Below are 25,008 nucleotides of genomic sequence, written 5' to 3'. Positions count from 1 at the left end.
AGGCCAGACAATGGTTTGTGTTCAACTCTGCCTCTAGCTTATCTGCTGGCCAAGTGCCATGATAAGAATGGTAATACACACCATACACCGTGAAAATTCACAACCAGGATTAGAAGTAAAGTAAAAAGTGTACCAACAACACAGAAGCACTACCCGATATTTGACAGCGCTGTCCAATGGTGGATGGAAATCACCAGCTGGGAAACAAAATGTTCCATAAGTTAATACCAGATTCCTGAGCGAGTCAAAATTTCATATTATCTTTTGCTCAAATATCATCTTTTCGAAGTAGAGCTTTATGTGTTTTGAGATCAATGATTTAAAATTCAGTTTTACATATTTAAGCTCATTATATTCTCTCATTAGTACTTCAAGGAAAAAAAAACTCTACACATTTAACAAGATTTCAAATGTTTTCAATTTAACAATTCATTTATTTGTACTGGTCCTTAGTAGTCAATCTTCATATCCGCATTTTTATTTCATCAACAATCATCTCAGACACACCTTCTAACAAGACTGACTTAAAATATTACGACAGGAAACTATGGCTTCAGGAGCATGTTTATTGTGTTTGAGATGATACATCAGGTGCTCTCCGAGCTACAAAGGGTAAAAGGAAATCCTCTCATTACAAACTGACAAAGGTAAAAGGTAAAACATTTTTCACAACAGCATGAACCACATACTCAGAAATAGATCTGGGTTTAATACAAATGACATAATTCCTAGTCATCTACAGCTACTTTTATAACTTCATACAGATAATGAATTAGGCTAAAATGCACTATAATATTTGGTAGACTTCAGGACCAGTATCCTTAGTACATCACAAAATACATTTTGATATCCCAAAGAAGCAAGACTTGCAAGTAGGCGTTTTAAACATAACTAATCTACAGCTACAAAGTTCTACTCCTGATAGCATTTACCTTTTTGGGGAGTCTCCCAGTCTCCAAAGGATAAAAGCAGAGAGTAGAATCAGTATAACATATACACAGAAGTCCGTATTGTAAAGGCTATAAAGATTTGCAGCACAGTGGGAAGGGGCCTTCTGCTCCTTCACACCGCATACAAATTCTGTGAATTATGTGGCGTATCTCTTGGTCCACTGTCTGGCTATCCTGTCATGTTCTGCTCTGTTGGTCAAATACTGAGTGGCTATGCTTCCAACCAGAGGATCCGCTGGAAAAGTAGAAAGAACATTAAGAGATATTATACTGTGTCTTAAAGTTAGTTTTAATAGTCTATTAAATTGAAACACTAATTTTTCAGCAGCACCTCGATATATAATGGCTAAATTTTCAAGATTAAAATGCTTCGAATAATATAATCATCTGTGTATTTTAATATTCAAATTTAAAAAGCCCTTTTAACTAAAAAATACATGTTGAGTTAATAAATTTGATTTTTTAATACTACTACTCTTGGCATTTTATTCAGCAATGGAAGTGTGCTTGGTGATTGTATTTCTACCTCCTTCTGGATGTTTAAAAAACTCAAATCTTACAACACAGTTTACAGCATTTCTATCTAGATATTATGCACATTCAGAAGCATTTAAAATATTATTATGCATATCTACTTTCCTTCAGTGCCTTGTTCTTTCACAAAGCTCTCTCAGAGAGCTTTCCCTATCAGTTCATTTAGAGCTGCCTCGCCCTTTTTAATTCTCTTGGGCATAGGTATAGCTGCTAGGCTTACGACAGAAGTAAAAGCCTTTGGTGATTAGTCCAATACGTAGAAAAAATAATTCAACTTCTTTAAAAAATGACCACTTAGTAAGATAATGCAAAATCCCAGGCCTACACATCACTTTTTCAAGTCAACTACACGTGTTAATATGTAGCAATTAAGCATTTCTTAAAAATGTTAGGAACTATGTTATTACTGACTTTATATCTGAGCTAATATAATCATAATCTAGTCCAACTCATCAACTATCACTTTAATATCCACCATTACTACTTCTAAAATACCTAACTATAATCCAAGAAAGAAGGGAGAACAAGAAGCCCTTCATTGCTAAGCGGTTGCTTTAGAGCACAGGGCAGCATGGAAGGAACAAGAAAAGGAGGCACTGGTGCCTGTAATGGCTTTCCTGTCAGACATGGTTTGCACCGCTACATAATTCAGAAAAAAGTCCATCAACGACAGAAAGAAAATAATTATAGGTAGCATGCCCTTAATAAACTAAAGAAAGTTACTGTGAAACTTTTGGTCTATTCTAAATGAAATGGCTTTGATAATTTCCTTGCAAAATGATTTATGCTCATCTTTCCACCAATAACATTTACTTTCTCAAATCCACAGTCAAGGCAACCAAGAACACACTGGTTTCTGTAGCCCCACTGTGTGTGATAATAAAGGTTTGCTTACCAGGGTTGCAATCTGTCAAAAGAGAACAAATCGACAGCAAAACCTTTGAAATAGTCAAAGCAGGACTCCAGTTGTCTTTAAGGATGTCCAGACAGATGACTCCCTGACTGTTGATGTTGCAGTGATAGATTCTGGTGCGGAAAGTAACCTAAGGAAAATGAATGCTTTATTACCAACTAAAACTCTCACCAGCAAAAGTGAAGGGTAACACATCATAGATACTAAATAGAAAATAATTTAACTGACGAGCTAATTAAATACTAGGTTTAAGTAATATCAAAAGTAAATGATTTGGGTGCCTGGGTGGCTCAGTTGATTTGAGCAACTGCCTTTGGCTCAGGTCATGATCCTGGAGTCCAGGATCGAGTCATCGGGCTCCCTGCTCAGCAGGGAGTCTGCTTCTCCTTCTGACCCTCTTTCCTCATGTGCTCTCTTTCACTCTCTCTCTCTCTCTTTAATAAATAAAATCTTAAAGAAAAAAAAAGTAAATGATTTTATTTGGGGCGCCTGGGTGGCTCAGTGGGTTAAGCATCCAGCTCGATCTCAGCTTAGGTCTTGATCTCAGAGTAGTGAATTCAAGCCCCATATTGAGTGTGGAGCCCAGTTTAAAAAAAAAAAAAAAAAAAAACAAACGAAAGTAAATGGTTTTATTCAATTCGGCTGAAATTTTTTTAACCAGCAGATTAGGAACTACATTCATTTTACACCAAGCAGCTGATTTGGCTGGTTTGCTCTAACTGAACGATACAATAATTCTATGTACGTATGACCACATACACCATATAGACGTGCACATACAGCTCTGTTTAAAACAGGTGAGAGAGAAGTGTTTTAGTGCCAAAGGCAAGAAGGAACTTTTTACCATAAAACAAAAGGTACATTAGTTTCTTAGTAGAAAAGATCAGTATCAACTCAGCTAATGTCCTGTCATGTATCAGAAAATAGTGGACAAGATTTAGAGGAAGGCTGATGAAATCACTAGTCTATTTCTCCGACTTTCATTTCTGCTACTAGTTCAGTGTCTTGTTAGACTAAGACAGCAAAATGAAATAAGCAAGGTCTTAAGGTAATGAATAAAGGAAGCTAATATATCTCCGAGATATATGAAATAAAGAGGATAAATCAGGCGAACAAACACTGGCAAGTTTCAAAACAATCACAACTACTAACTGGGTGGCTAATTCTTAATCTGGAGTAGGAGAGAAAAAAAGAAACAAAACAGCTTCTGACCTCTTGGAACTAGCAGTGTACTATAGAATCTCCCAGGTGGGATCTAGAAAGAAAACATTAAAATGCCCCCAAAGTATATTTCTGATAAGGATGCATAATTAAAAACAAGAAAGAAACCAGTGGTCTAGCAGGGGAGGAAAAAGGAAGGACTGCACCTCCAGGACCTCTGTGTGATACAGTACACACACTAGCTTTACAGCTCTTAAAATATGGTTATAGTTGAAGTGAGATCAGCTAAAAGTGTACATACATACCAGATTTCAAAGACACAGTACCAAAAAGAGAATGTAAAACATCACATTAATAATACTCTTACATTGATTTCATGTTCAAAGGACAATATTTTGGATGTACTAGATGTTATTAAAATTAATTTTACTGTCTTTTTCTACCCCTTTTAATGTAGCTCATAGAAAATTTAAAATTACACATGTAGCTTGCATTAGATTTCTCTCGGACACTTCTGCTCTAGAATATGGCATTAATATATGTTTAGATCACCGATAGCTGACATACTCAACAGACGTGTGGTTTATAAACACAACACAATCAATAATTTGAATACTTCTGGGGAGCCTAGGTGGCTCTGTTGGTTAAGCGTCTGCCTTTGGCTCAGGTCATGATCCCAGGGTCCTGGGATCAAGCCCCACAGCAGGCTCCCTGCTTAGCGGGGGAGTCATCTTCTCCCTCTCCCCCTGCTCACTCTTGGCACATGCGTACACTCTCTCTCTCAAATAAATACATTTTTTAAAAAATACTTTGAATCCTTTCAGCTATTAATAATTGGTGAAGAAGAGAATTTAATTTTTATTATTCCTCAAGAAGTTCAACACCTTATCTGAACTTCAAAAATAAGCAGAACTGTATAGAAATAATTGTACCTAACACCAAGACAAGAACAGAAGTATTTTTTCTTTTTTACTTGTTCAACCACAGATCTGGATAGTGCGTCTTAATACTGTGTCAGACATCTTAGGCAAGAGGAATGATTCAATATGGAAGCGTTAGAAAATTAAAATACCGAGACTTCAGCAAAAAAATTAAATGCTAAATTAAAACATAACCACTATATTAACCAAAACAACTGATAAATCATATACAGAACTATAGTTTGAAACCTTTGTTAGTCAATTTCTATTTTACATTAAAAGATGCCAAGAGAAATAGAAGTCTTTTTCTTTAACAAATCTTCCCTCACAAAAATAATTTTGTAAAAAATAAATCTTGCAAACTTTTTCAAATTTTGCTACCACATTAAAACCAATTTTAAGAAAAATGAGGCATCTAGAAATAAGTATCACCATTTATCAAAGACAGCCATGAACTATTTTCCTATGATTTTGTTTTCTATAATACAGGAAACTTAACCAATGACTGCAAACTGAGCAGTTAGTGATATACCAGCACTTAACATGTGTCATTTTGAATGTGAATACAATTTGTAGTATTATTAACATGAGGGCTTTGTTTCTTTATTTGAACTAGCAAGATATATTCTACATACATGAAAGTATTCAATGAGACAATCGTTTAAAGATCTTAAATTCTGATGGGATCACATAGTATAGTACTCAAAACACTGAGAACTCTAGTTGATAGCAAAATACCTCTAGATGATGGGGAACCTTGGTGTCTGTACTTTGAGGTAGATACCACTAGGTGGAACTGTTGTTGTCTTACTAGATAATGGGAGAAATAATCCTAGGTCTAAAACAAAAGAAACAAACAAACAAAAACCCCTTAATTTTTACTCTCCCCACCACCCCTCAACCCAAGCATGCAAGTGAACGCAGGCATTAAACTGCCACGCAGGCATTAAACTGCTACATGTATTTTAAATAGTGTAGGGAACATAAGGAACTATGTTGAAAGGAGAAACATTTCATCACAGTTAAAGACTTGATAACAACATACTTTTCCCGACATGTCAGAAGTCTCTGTAACTACACCATAATTATATTCAAGCTTAATACTGGTGGTTTTTACCTGTTGGCCTGACCACTTTATAATGAGAAGTGAGAGGAAGAAACTATCCAGGTAATTGTTATGTTTAAGACTTGAAAAATAATTGCCAATCATTACAAGGTACAACTCAACCCTTCTGTTAATCCATCTAGTTCATACTGAGAGCCAAATGAGGCATAAACCACCCAGCCACCCTCATTCCCATTACTACATCATATCTACAGAGGGCACAAAGTAAGCTAATTAAATATTATCAGTAGCTTCCCTCTTCTTTGCTATGGTTTTCTAGTTTTGCTGATCTATAAAGGTAAGGTATTGAGCACAAAATTCAAGTTATTTAATTCTTATTTCTGTAAGTTGTCAGGATTTACTTTTTACCCCAATATGTTTCTCAAGGAAGGTCCATAGGATATTTTCTCTTATAACATAAATCTAAAATGTATCTGCTTTACTGGTATGCAAAGTGGCATACTTTTATTTACAATCAACAAATCCTTTCTGATGATTACAAAGTTATTTGTATAAGGCAGAAATCAATTTCTTTCAGCTTTAAAATTCTTGGTTACATGAGAGCTTCCGTATCAATTCATGAAAAACAATGAAATAAAATGATTACATCAATACACATTTAACCTCTAGAATTCTGGAGAAGGATAAATATTAAAGAATGGACTTCTAGGTTCTTACCTTTGGTGGCTTAAATGGATAATCAGATGAAAAAGTGATATCCAGAAAAAACACACCACCTTCATATACAGAACCTGGTGGACCAAGTATAGTCGATCTCCATTCATAAATGTTATCTCCTTTAGGCCCAGCACTATTTAAAAGAAATTAAAAATCAATGTGTATATCTGTAAGCAATGAATGTTAACATCTTAAACCAATTAAGTATTATGGGTAAATTAGCAACCGAGAACAATGAGATAAATAAAAAGAAATAACCCCCAATGTGTGCATACATATACGTATAAAATTTTCTGCAAGTATTTCAAATTTACAGAAAAACTGCAAGAACAAAGAACACCAGTATAATCTTACCCAGACTCCCTGTTAGCATTTTGACCCATTAACTTTTTCATCTTCTCCCTCCCTCCCACACATTCTCTCTATGTATGTCTGTATGTATACACACACACACACACCCCGACACCCACGGTGCTTTTTTTTGAGCCATGTGAGAGTAAGCGGAATACATCTGGCCCTTTCCCCATAAATACTTAAGTGTGCACATTTCCTAAATTAACCTCCGATACACTCACAATACAGCTACAATTTCAGTAAATATATCAATAAAACACTTTAACCTATAATCTGCAAAATAATGTTGTCAACTGACCCAGTAATGCCTTTTTAAAAATTCAATTTTCATCCAGATACAGAACCTACTCTTGTGATCATCTGTATGTTCCATGTCGTTCATTTCCTTTAATACGAATCTTTCCACCTTTGATCTTTTATAACATTTTTTGAAGAATACAGTCATCTTCCTCCCCATCACCTCCTCCTTTTAATAGAATGCTCATCTTTTTAGAGTTATCTGATGTTTCCTCATAATTAGATGCAGACAGTGCATTCCGACCAAAATAGTACATAAGGGATGTGTTCTCAGGTACCAAGGTATTCATTCACCTATCCCTAATTGGTCATGTTAATTTTCATCACCTAGATCAAGTGCTGTCTGATTTTCCTACTGTTTACTTATTATCATTTCCCTGCATCCAATAAAAAACCTTTGGATAGACACTTTTAACACCATGCAAATATTCTGCACTTCATCAAAATTTCTCCCCTAGATTTAACACCCAATTGTGATTCTTGGCTAAATTAAATGAACTGTATTGTGATGGTGATAAAATCCTGATTTTCCAACTTCAGCATTTCCTCCACATTTACCAGCTAGCCCTTGATCCTTCTCTTTCCCCATTTGTATGAATCTGTGTATTACTGGTGTGGTCTCATGGATTGTTTTTTTTTAAATGATTTATATAATTCACTACTGCCTTTAATTGTTTTGATGCCTAATTTGGCCAGTAGGAGCCCCTTCACAATGGCCCCTCTATTCTTGGGATAGGCTGCTGTAATTTTATGAGTACTTCCTTACTTTCTGACATAACCAGATGTTCCAGGATCCCATCTTTGGAATCAGCCATTTCCTCAAGGAGCCCTGGTTCCTTTTAGTCTCACATTTAGGGAATGTTAGAAACAAAGTCTGAATGCTAGGTGCTATTAAGTCCCAGGCACATTGCATTGTGCTCAACAATACATCGTTTCATTTATAAAATTCGAAACAAGAGAGAGATAATTCAGATAAAATCTAGCCTCACAATTATTTGCTGGTAAGGCACATCCAATACTCCTTAAATTCTCTTCCAATTTATCTACAGACTTCCATTTTCCCTAACCTTTACCATCATAAATTATCTTGACTTTCTGAACTAATGTATAATACATATATAGCATTTCTTCTTTAAAAGTGACCACTAGTATAGAAATGATCTGCATGTTTGTTTTAAAATAAGGGTAAACCAGGGACGCCTGGGTGGCACAGCGGTTAAGCGTCTGCCTTCGGCTCAGGGCGTGATCCCCGCGTTGTGGGATTGAGCCCCACGTCAGGCTCCTCCGCTATGAGCCTGCTTCTTCCTCTCCCACTCCCCCTGCTTGTGTTCCCTCTCTCGCTGGCTGTCTCTATCTCTGTCTAATAAATAAATAAAATCTTTAAAAAAATAAAAAATAAAATAAAATAAAATAAGGGTAAACCAGCATTGATAAATCACCCACATTAATCACAATAGGATTTTCAAGTATAGTTAAAATAATTTAACTGTATCTTATTAATTCTGTAAAACAAACTGTGAATTATAAACATCAGGTAAGTAATGCTTTCAATAATCAAATGTGTGCTCTGAGAAAATAGGAAAGGGTACAGAAAACTTGAAGGTATAATCAAAATGTTTGCAGCATGTTTTAAATACCTTTTTAAGGCAGGTACATGAACAAAAAAATCTTACTATTTTGACCTATTTAGGGAAAAACATTTTTTAAAAGAAATACTGTTTTATATGTTTCAAATATACGTAGCAACTGAAACTCATTACAATACTGGCTCACTGCTCTGTCATCATTTGAGAATCTGGTATATTTCCTAAGTGAATTTTTATTGTAATTAAAAACATAAAATTAGTACTAATTTGGTAAACAAACAAAAAAGGTTTAACCTGATTCAAGAGCATTTTCTTTTCCAAGTTAATTTTTCCCTTGGTGAGTTAAGGTAATCATGATACGATTAAATGACAGTGTCAAAGACTTCTATGGTATGGCTGTTTTACTAAAATATTTCTAAACTATACATGTCACACTGTGGTGGTGGTGGTAATAATAATAACCTTAGTTAAGGTTTATTCCATCCTTATTACAAGCCAGGCATTGTTCAAAGCATCATAGTGCGTAACTCATTTAATTCTCCTTACGAATCTATGAAGTAGGTACTATTAGTACATTCCTATTTTTAGATGAGGAAACAAAGGTTCAGAGAGTTAAATAACTTTCCGTATGTCTCATAGCCACAAAATGACTCAGACAGAACTTGGACAAAGTCTATGAACTAATCGGTATTGCCCTCAATGGTTTGCTATATTTCCTCCTATTAATTTCAGTGCTGTTACATCTAATTTAATCTCCAAATTCTGTTAATACTTATTCATATAAGAACCTAGGGGGTGCCGTTATCCAAACAAAACAAAATAAAAACCCAAAACCAAACTTCCTCAGTGATGTTTTTCAGTTCTTAGCAGAACTATGCTATGCTTCAGAGGATACACAGAAGTTAAGTTGGGGATTACTGTATTTTAATGAATCACAGAATTTCAGACTGAAAAGAATCTGGTTGAAGCCACCTGCCCCCCCTTTACACTTGAAAAAACCAAGGCACAGAAAGTAAATGATGCATCTTAAATCCCCTTTGCCAGTTGGCAGAACCGGGATTCCTACACCAAATTCGTACTGGTTTTTAAGTTTGCTTTCTTCTCACTTATGCTGTTTTGCCACAGGACAAAGGATATGTTTATTATAGCAAATATTAAATGTGACTTTCCTTGTTGTCTTAGGGGTGACTGAGCAAGGCCAAAGCTTATGGTAGTATGATTCCTTTACTGTTCCAAGAATACTGAGGCTAAAGTGAGTGAGGGCTAAAATCCAGCCCTTGTTTTGGTGCCTTGTTTGGAATAGGGAGCCCTTTTCCTTCTCACAAAGGTGCCATCTGCAAATCAAGACATTCTTGGTGGTGGGGGGTGGGGGGTGAGATGTTGGATGCAAGAGACGACTCCACTCAAATTCAAGCAAAGCATTTTACCCACTAGCACCGGACCTGCCACTGAGGCTTCACAGCTGAGTAGAAAATGAGTGATAAATGTTAACAATCTCAGGACAGGTGCTATTCATACTTTTGCACTATTTTGCAATTCTCTTTCTTTTACACAAAGCAGTTCCAGGTGCCATCCTAGATCATTTGTTTTTCCCTCTCTTGGTGAATCATGTTCACAAGAATATCACAGTATCATTTCCCCAATCTTTATTAAAAAACAAGCCTCTATTACTCTACCCCTTCCACGTCCCATCTCAACGATCTCTTAGCAGGCTTCTACTCCTCATCACTACACTGAAACAGCAGTCATCAAAGGTCACCAGTGACCTCACCACTAGATTCAATCTTCAAAATTTTCTCTGACTGGCCCAGCAACACTGGTCACAGTTGATCACCTCTTCCTCCTTGATATAACTCATCTGTTTTGCTCCTAGAGTAACATACGTACTGGTTTTCCTCCTAACTTTTCTGGTCCTTCCTTCTCAACCACTAAGCGCTGTTCCTTATCTCCCTAACCTATCAATTTAGCCAGTCGTTCAGAACTCAGTGCTTGGACCTCTTCTCTTTTCTACTCACAGCCACTCTTTTGCTGATCTCATGCAGTTTCACGACTTCCAACAGCACCAGTAGGCTCTTAATTCCCAAAACCCTATCTCCAGCCCAGATTTTGTATTCTGAGTTCCAGAGCTATACATCTAAATGCTTACTAAACAGTCTTTATTTTGAAATCTAATATTTTGAACCTAATAATTTTGAAAAGTGCCTCATATATAACATGTCCCAAAGTAAGTTCCCGAACTCCTCCTACAATCTTCCCTATTTCAGCTAACGCCAACTCCATTATTCTAGATCCTCAGGGCAAAAGCAAAGACCTCATCTGTGACAACACTATCCCACATCCAGTACACTGGCAAATTCTGCCGATTACCTCTCTCCAAAACAAACTCAAAATTCTACTACTTCTTCCTATTCCTACCATCTCGACCTTGATTCAAAACACCAAAAACCTCTCCTGGTTAGTTACAATACTCTCTCTGCTTCCACCTTTGGCCCACTCCCACTACGGCAGTCTATCTGCAAATGACAATTAAGCAAAGCGAAAGTTAGAAAGTAAATCAGATCATGCAATTCTGGTCAAAACTTTCCAAAGCCTTGCCCTCCTATTCTGTGTTAAAGTCAAAACCTTAGGAGACCTACAACACACTGTATGATTTGCTGCCACCAACACTACCATCATCCTTCTTGTCTGTTCCTCTCTTCCTTGTTCAACTGGCTGTAGCAACCTGTTTCTCCCACACCCAATGTACACCTTCACTTCAAGGCTTCCGCACAGACGTAGCTCTGCCTAGAAGGCTGTTCTTCACAATGGCAACATGGTTCAGGTTCCTCATCTTCTGCAGCTCTTGACTAAGTTACCTTTTCAGTGAGGCCCTTCCTGGCCACTCTATTTAAAAATGTCACACAGGATCTCCACACATTTTATGTATTTCTTTCTATTTTTTTCTCCAAAGTATTTATCACTCTCTAACATATTAACCTATTTATCTTACTTATCATCTGTCTCAGTAGAATGTAAGCTCAAAGAGGTTATAACATATAGACTGGGCTCTTTGACTTACAGTGGATTGTGCTTTTTATGCCCGGAAGGTTAGAAGTATTTTAGTCACTCAAAGTGACTGAAGAGGTGCGGGACTTGCCCAAGGTGAGAAGAAAGGGAGATCTCAGAGCCAGTTTCATGGGAGGGGGGGGGGATGGAAGGGGAAGGGAACGTTTTCTTTTCTTTTCTCTCTTTTTTAAAAGATTTTATTTATTTATTTGACAAAGAGAGACAGCCAGCGAGAGAGGGAACACAAGCAGGGGGAGTGGGAGAGGAAGAAGCAGGCTCCAGCCGAGGAGCCTGATGTGGGGCTCGATCCCATAACGCCGGGATCACGCCCTGAGCCAAAGGCAGACGCTTAACCACTGAGCCACCCAAGCGCACCGGAACATTTTCTTTTCTTACCTTCATAAGGGTTCATTTACTGAATTTACTTCACCAATACAGCGAAAGTAAAATTTATTCCAGGTCTGAGTCAAGTTATGAGAAAGTACAGACAAAATTAACGGGAACTTTGTTTACTGAAACCTCAATATGCATAAATGCCAAAAAAATCAAATTTATTACATTCCATAATTGAGGAGGCAATTTTTGGTTAAAATGCTATTAAGAAGATGAGAAGTACTTTTATTCTATTGTTTTTTTGCCCTACAAACATTCATCCCTCCTTTTAAATACCATGCTTCCTATAAGTTATTATCTGTTCTACACAAAACAACAAAAGTAAAAGGCAGGTAGAAAGTTTAGCTAGAGTGACAAACTTAATCTAAAAATTTTGTTACTAGCTGCTCTTATTGTTAACCAGTGACATAACTTTAAACATTAGCAGCATGAGGACTCCTATCTTAGCAAAATCCATTTTCTCATTGCTTGAATAGTAATTCAACAATTACGATTACTGCAAGGGTCATTAACACTATCCTTTTCCAGCACTGGAACGTTTCCCAATACAAGGTTCCAAATGCTCAATTTAATAATGGATTCGCTTTACAAATAAGCATTTTTTTAAACAATGCTTTTATACACACAACTTTTTAGTCCTATACCAAGCTAAATGCAAAGATTTATACTAAAAGTCTATGCTTTTTTATCCCTATGGCAAAAAGTCTTATCTTAAAATGAGCTGAACTAAGTTCAAAGAGAAAAGGACATAATAACGACTTAAGACTTGACAGAACTGTCAAAACTACGGTATAATGGTAAGTGTTCCATTTTAAATCATTACAGTGTTAAAATGAATATTCCTATGTATACTGTATAGGATGCATCTGAAATGAAAAAAAGAACTAACACAAAGTTCTTATTGAAGCATAGGTTACATAATGGAAGAGCTTGAACGAAGATGCCATTTTGATTTAACCCCTCCCTGAATTCTAACTCACTGTGTAATAATACAAAATCTATCAAAAATACAAATAAAACCCAAAAAAGAACTATATACACGGAGAGATACTCTATGTTCATGGGTAAGACGACTCAAGTGTCAAGATGCCAGTTCCTCCCAACTTCATCTATAGGTTCAATACAATCCTAGTCAAAACCCCACCAAGTTATTTTGTGGATATCAGCAATCTGATTATAAAGTTTATATAGAGAGGCAAAAGAATAGCTGACACAATACTGAAGGAGAACCAAGTCAGACACTACCCAACTTCAAGACTTAGTATAAAAGCAACAGTAATCAAATCACTGTGGTATTGACAAAAGAACAGAAAAACAGATCAGTGGAACAGAAGAGAGAGCCCAGATATATAGACCCACATAGTCAAGTGACCTTTGATAACGGAGCAAAGGATACAGAATGGAGCAAAGATAAAGACAGTCTTCTCAAAAAATGGTGCTGGAACAACTGGACATCCTTGTGTAAAAAAATAAAATTTAGACACAGATCTTATACCTTTCACAAACATTAACTCAAAATGGATCACAGAACTACTAAAAAATGCGAAATTATAAAACTCCTAGAAAGAGCATAGGAAAAAACCTATGTGACTTTGGGTATGGCAGTAACTTTTTAGATAAAACAGCAAAGACACAATCCATGAAAAAAAACTGATAAGCTGGACTTCATTAAAATTAAAATCTTCTACTCTGTAAAAGACAATGTCAAGAGAACAAAAGAGAGGTCACTGTAACTATCCCAGCTTCACAGATGAGAAAACCAAGGCTCACAGCAGCTAAGCTTCCCCCAAGTCTTCTGGCTAGTCGTAGGAAGGCAGACGCACTGAGTCTATCTAGACAGAATAAAAGCTTAACCACATCTCTGTATTTCTTTCCAAACTTTAGGCAATTTGTTTTAAGTAAACAGGTGCTATTCCTGAGTGTTTTGGAAACAGTCCTATTTCTCTAGGTTGGTTGTAATTAGAAGTTCACGACTTATTAGGGAGAGATACAAGACCATGTGAGAGGGGAGATGGCTTAGGAAACAATACAAGAAAATAATTCTACTAAACTAAAAAGACAGACCTAGCTATCTGCTAGCAGATCACAATTATCTTATCTTCCTGTTCCCCTCCCCCAGAATGACCTCTTTCCAGTAAATATAAGACCTGTGAGGTCTGGTGAAAAATGATTGTATATATTGCTTATTAATCCATACTGTACCTTGTGGGGAATATGAATTCACTGAATCTGAAAAATGTAGCTGAGCTTTTACAATATGCAAAGTACAGTACTTTGCATACTTTCCACAGTAGGTTCAATGGAAAAATAGAAATAAATTCATTCATTCACTAAAGATTTAAGTGTCTACTATTTTGTGCTGGGAACCTACGCTGGAAACTAAAGATATAATGGCCATTGCCTTCAGGGAGATTACCATCTAGTGGGAGATATAAATATCAAATATAAAATGCTTACACAAAAAAAGTAAAACAGAAAATTTGCCACAAAGGAGGGTTATACCTTGCTCAGTGCCAGGGGAATGTGACCTAGTTAGGAAGATTCGGAAAGTTTCACAAAGGAAGCAATGCTTGAGATGGTATTTGAAACACCCAATGGGAGTTAACTACGAAAAAGTAAAAGGCAAGAGCTGGGCAAGACTGAATAGCCTACGCAAATGCCCCGAGGCAGTAAGGACCAAGGTGGAGTAGCAAGGACTAGAAATAAGGCCAATGTGGCAGGAACAGAGAATAAGGGGGAGATAAGGGAAATAGTAATAAATGTCCATGCAGGACCTTGTCAGGCTATATTAGAGGTATTTGGCTTCATCCTAAAAGCAATAGAAAGTCAGTAAATAATTTAAGGGGGGGGATGTCATACAATATTAACATTTGGAAAGCTTCCTTGGATTGCTGTCTGAAGAATGGTCTGGAAGAGGACCAGAGGGGCTGTGGGTGGACTACTGTGGTAATCCAGGTGAAGATGGTAGGCTAGACTAAGGCAGTATTAGAGACAAACAGAAGAGGATGGATTTGAGAGGGATTTAGGAGGTAAAAATCAACCAAAGTTATGTTTTTGCAATATGGGACATGAGAAGGGGCTAACAAGAATAGCTCATAGTTTTCTGGAATATACAACTGAGATAGATATAGATGCCATTTACTAAGATAGGGACAGTGTAAAAGGAGATGATTTTGGACATATTGGGATTAAGATGTCTTAGAGATATACAAGAAATAGGTATGTCAAGGAGACATATATCAACAACTCAGGAGTTGGGGCCTGGGCTGTACATATATATTTGTGAAACCTTGGTACTTAGATGGGAATGAAGGTCCTGCAGATGGGATGAGCCACACTGACATAAGGGACACCTGGGATGAGAGAATCATACAGAAGCCATGAAAAGGCAGACCTGTAACAAGTGTCTAAGAGAAGGACGAAGAAAGTATATGGAAGCAAAGCAGAGGAGAGATCAATTACACGAAGAGATACAGGAAGAAGCTGGGTTTGAAAAGGATATTAGAAAAAGTAGGGAAGACTTCGCCTGGTAAAGATACAGGGATCATACCAACTTGCAATGAGGAAAATAAAAAAGTAATCTAGAAAGATCTCCAAAACATATGTTAAATTAAAAAAAAAAAGGAAGGCACAGAGCAGTGGATATCAATACTTCTATTATAGTATAAACTACAAACACTATCTGCATGTGTATGCTGGCAATAAGAACGGACAAGACAAATAATGGAAAATGCTAATAGTGGTTTCTCTAAGAAGGATCTGATGCTTTGGGATAGAAAGGAGCCTACTTTTCCCTGTATATTCTTTTCTATTCTGAATTATTTACTTGTCCAAAAAGGTTTGTTTTTGTTTTAGCTTCTTTTTAAAAAAATAAGGGGGAAAAATTCCAGTGAGTTTATATCACTGAAGCACTAAGATTATAGAAGAAAATCTAAACTATAGAGGATTTTAAATATGCAGAGTGAATTTATATGATATATTTTGTTTTTGTTTTTTTTATTAATAATGATTTTTTATTATATTATGTTAGTCACCATACAGTACATCCCCGGTTTTCGATGTAAGGCTCGATGATTCATTAGTTGTGTATAACACCCAGTGCACCATGCAATATGTGCCCTCCTTACTACCCATCACTGGTCTATCCCATTCCCCCACCCCCCTCCCCTCTGTAGCCCTCAGTTTGTTTCTCATAGTCCATAGTCTCTCATGTTTCATTCCCCCTTCTGATTACCCCCCCCTTCTTTATCCCTTTCTTCCCCTACTGATCATTCTAGTTCTTATGTTCCATAGATGAGAGAAATCATATGATAGTTGTCTTTCTCTGCTTGACTTATTTCACTAAGCATTATCTCCTCCAGTGCCGTCCATGTTGTAGCAAATGTTGAGAACTCATTCTTTCTGATTGCTGAGTAATATTCCATTGTATATATGGACCACAACTTCTTAATCCAGTCATATATGATATATTTTGTTATCCTCAATCCTAGAACTGGAGAATTCTGGCGCCTGAGAGTCCCTAATTCTGAAATTAACATCGATTTAAGAAGAGTTTTTAGATATGTTGGCTAGAACTATCTGGAATTTCTTAGGTACCTCCCTTCACCTCATTCTTTACACACTGTAAAATTAAGGGCTCAACCAAAATTTAACCTTTTTGCCAATATACTGTAAATTTGTATCACAAATCAAACACATTTGACAGGATCACCTCATTTTTTAGTTTCCACCTTATACTTTAAGACAGACTATGACTGGGTAAAATACAACTAACAAGCTGATATATGTGCCTAGATTCTAGTTTATTGTGAAGTTTAAACTAAGCAGACTCTAAAAGTACCTGCTTGTTTACTAGTTTTTCTATACGTATTGGTTTGACACTTGATATGAGGGCCAAGTATGCAAACACATACTTCTACCAGGAAATGTTTGTATGGTGAGCTGCAATTTTGTTCAAACCTTAATAATGTCCACACAGAATCCCTGACCTGAAAAGGACTTTCAAAATTCAATAAGTCTATTTCCTGCTTATGTTCTGCTTTACAAAAGATCTTTTCCCTCAGTGGATAATGCAATTATAAAGTTTAATAATATAAGTAGTGCTTATAGACATAAAACAATGAGGTACTCCCAAAACTCAGCGTTAATGATTCATTCTTGTAACATTTACTGAGTACCCACTACACACTGGGCACTGTTAGATACCGAAAATAGAGCGACAAACATAACAGATATGACGTCTGCCCTCATAGAGAATATCCAAATAGTGAACAAACAACACAAAATTATTAATATGAAATAACAGTGGATAAATGCAATGTCACTTACATAAGCAAAATATCTATCAAAAAGAGTACAAGAAAACAGTACTTAACATACTGATCCTTTGGGTTTTTTTGTCCTAACTGACCGAAGGCATGGGCTATACTCCCATCAGTTAACATTGGTTCACTCAAGTAGTAAGGGGAAAGGGAGGAACGGAATACTGTGGAGAAATCTTCCAGGTACTTTTAATAAGCCACCCCCTTAAGAACTAAGTTCACTGATGGCATTACTACATCTAAAACCACAGATCTAAACCACTACATTTAAAACCCTGGCTGCACATGGAGCTTTAAAAATTATGGATTCCTAGGCCCTACCTAGGAGATTCTAACTTACTCAGCACAGGTGTGATCCAAGCTTAGGTTTAAAAACTCTTAGGTACAACTGAGATTCAAAACAACTGGGGGAAAGAAGAGATCTGACATGCAAGAAGAATGGGGGTATGACAGAATGGAAACAAGAGAGAATATTCCAGTTCTCAGATTTGACACAACTACCTGGGCTCTGTAACTGTTACTCCTACTGGGTAGACAGATGTAAGAGACTATAACAACTTCTTGCCAAAACTCATTACCATCTTTGGATTATAGTGAATTTACTAAGGCAACGCTGCTCTGCTGGGCTCAGCCAGGTGTATGCCAGCCTTCCTGGACAGCTTCCCTATCACCAGCTCAAAAAGCTGTGATGATAACCAGCAGAATACAAGTACTTTTTTCAAAACACTGGTCAAATGAGGAAAGGTCTCAAAAATATTCTTACTCACATAATGCGCAAACAGTTTTGCCTATAATGTTTGTCATTACAAATTAAAATGCTGTTATCACAGTTTAAGATCCTTGCTCTTTCTGCTCTATGCTTTCTTGCCACTTCCCTCCCTTTCTGGTACAAAGCAGAAACAGATTCAAAAGCATAAACACAAAGTAGAGCTATCAGAAACAGGTAAAACCTTATTTTAAAATCCTACTTACATATTTATTAAATTCTCTCACTTCGTATTCAGCATTTAGAAAATTCTTCATAATGGCAAAATATATTAATTATATATAATTATTAACTCTAGGAAACGCACTAGTAACATCACTAGTTACTATCTGACCGTCGTGCTATAAAATACTTTTAAATAGAATTGAACAGTTTGAGGCCTATAACTGCCATTCAAGAACTTTAGTAATACCTTACCGTCTAAAAGAACATAAAAAAGAAAGATTCACTAAGAAGATCAAGAATATATGTGACACAAAACAGGTTTATTGGTATAATAGTGGAACAGAATATTGAGATTGGGTCAGAAATTTGAAATTACAAAAGCAGTTGCTATACAGTAAACTAAAACCAAATACTCTTTAGGATAGACCTTAGAGAAAATATAACCTGCTACTAACATAAACCCACATTCTGTATCATCGCCGGCATTGTCTTTCACCTTGAAAGATCGTTTTCTCCACTTCCATCCCGTATTACCTGGGCTTTCCCTGAAGTTCAGCTAAAGCGCCCCATTTTTTGCTGTATGTAATGCCACAGATATACAACGTTACACATACGTTGTATCTTTATTGCTTAGAAATATCCTATGTCATATAAACTACACATAGTTTCTAAATCTTCAGTTGTAGCATTATATATTTGCATTTATCACTCTGCTTCTTCTAGTACTACTTACTAAGCACTGTACTTGTCTGTTCAATTGTCACCTGAAACTCCACAAAGTCAAAATAATCTTCAAAAAAACCCGGCCCTCCTGGCCCTTCTACAGTCCAACAGTTCTAGTCCTTGATGGCAAAACTGTGAGACGGACATCCCACTTATATACTACCGGTAGGAGGAGAAAGGAGCACAACATTTTAAAGGCTCCTTAGCCACATGTGTAAAACCTATTTGATAAGTAATCCCACCCCTAGGAAAATGTCCTAAGAGAATAAATACAGATGTGAATAAAGATTTTTCTATAAGGAGGCCGAAAGCAATATATCAGTAATGAGATTCAAAATAACTTCAGTGTCCAACAAAAAGGTAATAGTTAAATCATTTCTGGTTTTCAATGAACTATGACGCAGCCATGAAAAATCAAGTTTTTGAAGGCTATTTAATGCTGTGGAAAAATATGATGGATTAAGGTGAGAAAGGTCACAAAACTGCATACCAGTAGTAATTGAAATGCATAAAATATGTATATGGATAAAAACAACAGTGGTTATAGCTAGAGTAAACTCAGTTGATTTTATTATGTATATTTTTGCCTTTGTGTCTTACCAAATGTTTACAATAATTACACTTTTATAACTAGAAAAAAAAAGTGTTTTTTTTTTTTTAATGGCACTTTCATTTATCATTCCAGTTGTGCAGACACAAAACTTTAGTTTTAAGCCTCCTTCCTCACCAGGCCCCATATCCAATCATTCAGGAAGTCCTTTCGTGCAATCTTTCTTATAGCCCTAGGATGCCAGTAGCAAACTAACTGTACTGGAAAGGCATGGAAGTCCTTCAGAATCCTTGCAAAAATTCCTCAAGTCTCTGTTCATGTCATTTCTACTACCCCCCTAATCACTCTTGCTTCTTTCAATACTCTTTATCTGAATTCACTAATAAACAGAAGGCATTCTATTAATGCTCCAAGACTCTTCCCTCTTTTTCAACTTCTCTAGTACAACTGCTGTTTGGCTTTTTGGTTAGGACACACTGACGAAGGCCAACTAGAAGGTGGCTTGTGGTCAAGGCAAAAACCATGAAACATGTAAACAACCCCTGAAGGCAGAGAATAGTAAAACATGTTTCAAAATAACAGCCTTGAGTTAACAAGAAAAGACTGAATGCTGTTCAGCACATATTCTGTTTCCTAATACAGGCAAACATTAATTTTCAAACATCTGTAAAACTTAAAAAGCACTTGAAAATTAATGTGTTAGACCCAGGAGATAGGACAACCAAATTCAATGTGGTATCCTTGAATAGGTCCTGGAATCAAAAAAGGGTATTAGTGAAAAACTGGTAATATATGAATAAAGCTTAGAGTTAACCGAATACTAACTTTCCAATTTTAATTTCTAATCATCTAATATTAATTAGTTTTCACAAATGTAGCAAAAGGCTTAAAAAAGGCTTTCTCATTTACAACTGCTTTCTATTGCCTAAGGGATAGGCATCAGTATAGTACTAAGTCAATAGTACTAAGGAATACTGAGATGACCCTCCACTTTGTGATGGTATGGAGGAGGTCTTCTGCCTCACACTCCAGTGCTCTCCTGGACGACACGCCTCATGTCAAGGCTTGGTTTTCATTCAGTTCACTGAGTGAACACATCCGCCATGATTAATTCTATTTGACAACACCTTATCACAATTTGCAGTATTAAGAAACCTTAGGTTTCACAACATTCACAAAAAAACTCTGACATCCATTTTAACAATTAGTTTGGAGCTATACCATTTATATAAAAAATACTTCATACTAAGCTTCTATTTCCTGTTCACTGCTCCTACGAGGAGAGGTAAAGGTTTTGTCTCATAGCTATTTGACACCCTATATGAAGACTGAGATCTACTTAAAAGGGTAAAAAAACGAACAACAGTGAATCTTAGAGGCACTATTCTTTCTTGTACTTCTTTAGAGAAAAGAAAATATGCTGAAACATCAGAAGGAAACTCTAAGAGCCTACTTATGAAAATTCAAGTCTTCTGCTCTTCTAAGGTGAAGAGTATTTCATTTACTGCACAGTCCAACTCTTTTGATCAACTTAACAATATGACAGTAAGGAGAATGGTTTTATAAAAATCCCAGGAAGTGTTTTGTTAAATGACATTTAAACTATGATTATTTTTAATATTATGGCTGCTGAAGTGATTTCCTCTGTCATCAGACTAGACAGTTTTTCCAGTATTTTTAACCTCTGATCTACCTAAAAGCTCTAGTGATTACCTACCCTCATCCTTTTTGCTACACCTTTCACTAAATAGAGATTACATTTTATTCTAACCTTAAAAGTTTAGATGTTACAGCATTTTTATATGTCCCAAAGCAGCTAGTATAATGCTTTCCACATAGCACTCAATAAGTGCTTGCTGCATAAATGTCAAACATTATAAAAGGCACGATGGCACAAGATTGATTCTTTATAAAAATCGTTCTGTCTTATCCACCAATTTTTTACTTTATGTATACCAGCAGCCAGGTACTGTAGACTGTGGTAGGAATAAATAAGATGCCACCTAACTAACTTTACAAATATGAAAATGTTAAATGCAATACGGTATAACAGGTGCAGAACTAGGCATAGTTCAATGTCCCATGGAAGGATGAAGGAGGATGTATCAACTCAGCTTAACTCGGTGTAACAGGATATATGGCAATCCTCCATTTTCCCCGTAAAAAAAGAAAAAAATCACCCCCCCCCGCCTCAATTTAAGTGTAGGATTTTTGGAATGCCAAGGAAACAAAATAACTAGTTCAGCTACAGATATTTAAAATCACCCAATATAATAATAAATTAACTTGCAAATAATGCTTTCCTCCTCTGTTTCATTAAAATTTTATTCAACTCCTTGAGATTAGTGTCATTATCATCACTAGAATCCTTTTCCAGAGTACATTATCTTCACTTCTAAGTTACTGAAATGCAGCACTTTTTGATTGTGCAATTGATGCCGTTATCAAAAATTTTATCAGTCCGAAGTATCATCTGTACAATGTTAAGATCAATGTTTTTTTCACTCAACCTAAAAGTACATTCATTATATACTCAACATAGCCAGTTATTATATTCTTTTAAATGTTTTAATCAGCTTTGTTGAGGTATAATTTACTTACGATAAAATTGACTCTTTTGAAGTAAATAATCTGATGAGTTCTGACAAATATATACACTCTCCTAGCATTGCCACAATCACGATATAGAACACTTCTACAATCTCAAGAGCTCCCTGGTGTTCCTTTGCAGTTAATCTCCTCTCTCCACCCTTGGCACCTAGGAACTACTGATCTACTTCTGCCACTACAGTTTTGTCTCTTCTGGCTAGAATGTCCTATCACTAGCAGCATGCAGAATGCAGAATTTTGTAACTGAGTTCATTCATTTAGCATAATCCCTTTACACTCATCCATGTTGTGCTGTGTAGCAGTCCATTCAATCACACAGGTATGTCACAATTTGTTTAATCATCCACCCAATTAGTAGACACTGGTAGAGTGCTTTCAACTTTTGGCTATTAGGACTATACAACTGCTATGAATATTCAAGCGCATATTTGTGAAAGTACGTTTTCATTTCTATTCAATTAATGCCTGTAAGTGATAGTACTGGGTGTATTAGCTTCCTAAGACTACTGCAACAAAGTACCACAATATGGGTGGCTTAAAACAGCAGAAATGTATTCGTTTACAAGTGTGTAGGCAGAAGTGTGAGATCAAGATGTAAGGTAGAGCCATGTACTCTTGAAGCCTCTAGGAACGAATCTGTTCTATGTCTTTTCTCAGCTTCTCTCGTACAGTACTCTCTGGTACTGGCAGCCCTTGGTTTAAAAACTGCATAACTCCAGCCTCTGCTTCCAGCCTCATATGGAATTCTCCTTTTATGTCTCTGTCTTTATGTGGCCATCTCTCCTTTCTGTGTCTTCTGTGGCTCTCTCTTTTTGTAAGAACTCAAGTCGTAGTGGACTAAGAACTCCCTACTCCAATACAGCTTTATCTTAAGCTGCAATGACCCTATTTCCAAATAAGGTCATATTCTGAGGTACTGAAGGGTAGAGAACTTAAATATACCCTTTTGGGGGAACACAATTCAACCCCCTGTACTAGGTCATATGGTAAGTGCATGTTTATAGCAACAAAATGCCAACCTATTATTCAAAGCGATGATGACATTTTGCTCTCTCAAAAGCAATGTGTGGCAACTCTACAGCCTCCCTAAGCCTTGGTATGATCTGTTTTTTGTTTTCTTTTTTAAATGTTAAAGTCCATGTGTAGTTGTATCTCATTGTGGTTTTTAATTTGCATTTCCTTCATGACTAATGATATTAAGCATCACTAGAATTTATAAAGCTTTGTAGGTGACAGGTCTATTCAATTTTTGCTCATTTTGGATTTGTTTTTCTCACAATTAAGATGTAAGAATTCTTTCAACGTTCTAGATTCAAGTCTTTTATCAGACAGGTTTTGCAAATATTGTCTCCCTGTCTATAACTTGACTTTTCATTTTCTCAACAGTTTTCTATTTTGATGAGGTTAATTCACCCATCTTTTTTCCTCTCCCTTTCAGACTTCCCTCCCTTCCTTCCTTCCTTTTTGTATCCTAAGAAATCTTTGCTCTAAGGTCATGAAAACTGTCTCATATGTTTTATTCTTGAAGTTTTACCATATTAGCTTCTACATGTAGATCTATGACCCACTGAGTTAATTTTTGTGTATGATGAGAGGCAAAGGTCAAAGCTCATTATTCTACAAATAGATAATTCAGTTACTCTAGCACCATCTGTTGAAATCCTTTCCCTACTGAATTACTTTGGCGCTTCTGTCAAAAGTCAACTGACCATTTATGTGTCAAACTATTTTGGGGCTCTCTATTCTGTTCCACTGATCTATATGTCTATCCTCCTGTCAATACCACACTACCTTGATTACTGTAGCTTTATATGGTACGTCTTAGAATCAGGTAGTGTGAGTCTGCCTATTTATTTTCAAAAATCAGAATGTCCAAAATGGTGCCAGACACAATCCAGTCCCTCCATCCTGTCCATTTCAATTAAAAAAAAAAATGGTATTTCAGGGGTGCTTGAGTGGCTCAGTCAGTTAAGCATCTGACTCTTGATTTCGGCTCAGGTCACGATCTCAGGGTCCTGGGCTCAAGCCCCATGTCAGGCTCTGAGCTTAGCAGGGAGTCTGCTTGGGGGTTTCTCTCCCTCTCCCTCTACCCCTGCTCACCCTCTCTCTCTAAAATTAATAAATAGATCTAAAAACATTTTGCTATTTCAAAAATACCACTCAAGATGAGAAATCTCTCTGCTGTTTAAAGAATGTACTGTATTGACTTCAACTACCACACTGGAGGCTTATTACTTTAACATATACCAAGAGCTCAATTTCACATAAAATCAATCTTGAACCCTAAAACAGCAGACCACAGAAAGAGCAAAAGAATGCATTACAAGCTTATATTGCCTATTATGTAACCCTCCCCCTGCCCCCATGCCCCCAGGGCAAGAACCCTGGGAACATATGGAGTAAGATTGGCATCAGCAATAGTAATTATTTAAAAACTAATTCATACTCTTTAAAAACACATTTTAAAAACTCAATAAAATAATTCTTGCATATGAAAAAGAAGTCATTGTAAGGACTGTTACAATGCCCAAAGTACCTCAGAAATATCTATATCACTATATACCCATCTTTATATACTCTTATATATCTATACCTATCTACATACTTACATATCTGCATACACTTCTATACGTATATATTTTACAAATCACAGAATAGGTACCTCAGAATTTTTTTAAAGATTTCACTTTTTACTATTGAAAATGGTGTTGTTCCTTAAAGAGAACGCATACAAATACTGAAACAGTTGTTCTCCTATAATATACACAAATTAAAAATTATGAATACTAAATCTAAAGTACTTAAGTATTGAAGTTTATGATTTTTATATTATAGATACTATGTATCTTTCCCAAATGAGATTTTGCCATTTATCTGAGTAGAATTTATCTACCTAAAATAATCTAAATACTAGTGCTTTACCTTTTTTTCTCTATC

The 25,008-nt window shown here is 36.2% G+C and overlaps 1 protein-coding gene across 4 annotated transcripts in view; it reads right to left on the bottom strand.

The window, feature by feature from the left end:
- Positions 1–552: 552 nt before the first annotated feature.
- Positions 553–25,008, bottom strand: part of UBE2E3 (ubiquitin conjugating enzyme E2 E3) — an 89,201-nt gene continuing 64,745 nt past the window's right edge. For all 4 annotated transcript variants that reach the window (XM_045806244.2, XM_087861864.1, XM_087861866.1 and 1 more), the window contains exons 4-6: positions 6,262–6,394; positions 2,380–2,527; positions 553–1,185 (exon numbers count right to left, since the gene is read on the bottom strand). In XM_045806244.2, coding sequence (XP_045662200.2) covers positions 1,088–1,185; positions 2,380–2,527; positions 6,262–6,394 — 379 coding nt within the window. In that variant the 3' untranslated portion in view covers positions 553–1,087. The remainder of the gene's footprint in view (positions 1,186–2,379; positions 2,528–6,261; positions 6,395–25,008) is intronic.

The sequence above is a fragment of the Ursus americanus genome, chromosome 1, assembly GCF_024610735.1.
Source record: "Ursus americanus isolate L20-20 chromosome 1, mUrsAme1.1.p, whole genome shotgun sequence".
In the NCBI taxonomy this organism is placed as follows: domain Eukaryota; kingdom Metazoa; phylum Chordata; class Mammalia; order Carnivora; family Ursidae; genus Ursus; species Ursus americanus.
This window is presented reverse-complemented; position numbering and strand designations above follow the sequence as displayed.